Raw genomic sequence first — 2,027 nt, forward strand, 5'->3', positions numbered from 1 at the left:
TATATATATATATATATATATATATATATTTTGTCTGTATATCTCTCTCACCCTCTCTCCCTTTCTCTTTCACTCTGCCTTATTGTCTCTCTCTTTCACCCTTCTCCTTTGACCGGGGCCATGTTTCTTTTTCACATTTCGTTTCTTTCTTGTCTTTTACTCTTTATTATTTTTCATTCCTCTCTTTCTCTCTCTCACTTTTCTTACCTTCTTCCCCACCGTCACTATCATCATGATCATTATTATTATTATTAATATCATCATTTGTTTACTCTGATGTTATAATTTGATTTATTGTTTATTAATTTAATGAGGTTAAACGAAATGAAATAAAGTACACACACGCACAATCGCACATACACAAGAGACATTACACACAGCCAGATACACACACATACGGACATACGCACACACACTTACGTATATACACTTAGAATATAGAATAAAATAAGAAAAAATCACCATGAAACGTTATGTCGGTGGATCGGAACTATTTCTCAGCGTTTCTATCACCGAACTCTTGTCTAACCTGAACATCTATGTATATGTGTGTATATATAAATTTATGTATATACATCCACAGGAACATACATGAATATGCATACCTGTCTATCGATTTTATATATGTGTGTGTATATATATATATATATATATGTATACACACATGCACACACACGCAGATGCTCGTGCTGGCTGGCCTAGGAGATAAGTAAGATCTATACGTGTGTATGGGTTCGAATCGTCGTGGGAGCTCAGAAGCATCTCGCTGTGTATAATGTTACCATATTAAAATATATATGTACATAGACGTATAAAAAATTATTTTGATGTAATAGTTTTGCACTTAAACTGTACATGTGTGTTCTAATGTGTTATATATATAATATATATGTGCTCGTTATATACCCATGTGCGTACTTTGAGTGTGTGTGTGTGTGTATATATATATATATATATATATATATATATATACACACACACATGGAAAGATTATTTTAGAGTTTAGATATGTTGTATATCGCTTGTTATATAATATCACTATATATATATAAATATCTTAATTTACAGCCATGCTCTTGTAATTACGTGTGTATATTTTCAACAGACATAAATATATATTTGTATATGTATTATCCGTGCTGTTTATTTTTAATGCTATATTGTTATTAAAATTATTTCTCTTTCCAAATTTCAGACTATGTATATTTTGAGACTTCCTCGACTACCCCATATCAAATCCGGCGTATCGAGGAGCTTAATAAGGTAGGAATAATTTATATCTGTGTGTGTATGTGCTTATATCTAAGCAAACATACACACACACGCTTTATATACAATTTTGAGAATCTTTTGTCTTGTATCCGCCCCTGCACAATCTGTCCCTCCCTTCTCTCTCTTCAATATATATATATATGTACGTGTGTGTGTGTATACATGTATAAATGCATGTATACACTCACATATATGTGCACACACACACACATATACACGTCTCAGCTGAGAAACCAAATCTCGCTGCAAACGCCATTATTATCTCCACTTGTGTGAAAAAAGTGACCACAAGTGAATTGAACCCTCTTACCTGTGATTTAAAATTTAAAATAAAATTATTTCGTATTTTCCATTTCTTTATTGGTTAAGTGTTTTTTTGTTTTTTTTTTGTCTGTGTGTCCGTTTACGCTCTATTAGTGTACGTATTTAAAGGCGGATCAAATCTATCTGCGATCCGGTTTCGATTCCCGCTTGTACTATTTTATTTGGCTTATGGCGCAGTAAAACCTTTTCATGTGGCATGAATGCCTCCCCTTTCTGCCTCCCTTTCCCGCAAAACTTATAAATACAGAAACACTCATTATATATATATATATATATATATATATATATATATATAGTCCTTATTTTGTGTGTGTGTGTTTGTAGCTTTAACACTGTCTCACCCTCACACGCATAAACTCCTCTCTCTCTCTCTAACAATGCGTTCCACTTAGGCTGGAGTTATATTTTATCATGTTGGTTTAAAATTCAAC

The 2,027-nt window shown here is 32.5% G+C and overlaps 1 protein-coding gene across 5 annotated transcripts in view; it reads left to right on the forward strand.

Annotated features, from left to right (window-relative positions):
• The window catches only part of LOC106882880 (metastasis-associated protein MTA3), an 87,011-nt gene that overhangs the window by 2,051 nt on the left and 82,933 nt on the right, over positions 1-2,027 (forward strand). For all 5 annotated transcript variants that reach the window (XM_052967496.1, XM_052967493.1, XM_052967494.1 and 2 more), the window contains exon 2: positions 1,196-1,263. In XM_052967496.1, the coding sequence (XP_052823456.1) occupies positions 1,196-1,263 (68 nt within the window). The remainder of the gene's footprint in view (positions 1-1,195; positions 1,264-2,027) is intronic.

This window comes from Octopus bimaculoides, chromosome 4 (assembly GCF_001194135.2).
Source record: "Octopus bimaculoides isolate UCB-OBI-ISO-001 chromosome 4, ASM119413v2, whole genome shotgun sequence".
In the NCBI taxonomy this organism is placed as follows: domain Eukaryota; kingdom Metazoa; phylum Mollusca; class Cephalopoda; order Octopoda; family Octopodidae; genus Octopus; species Octopus bimaculoides.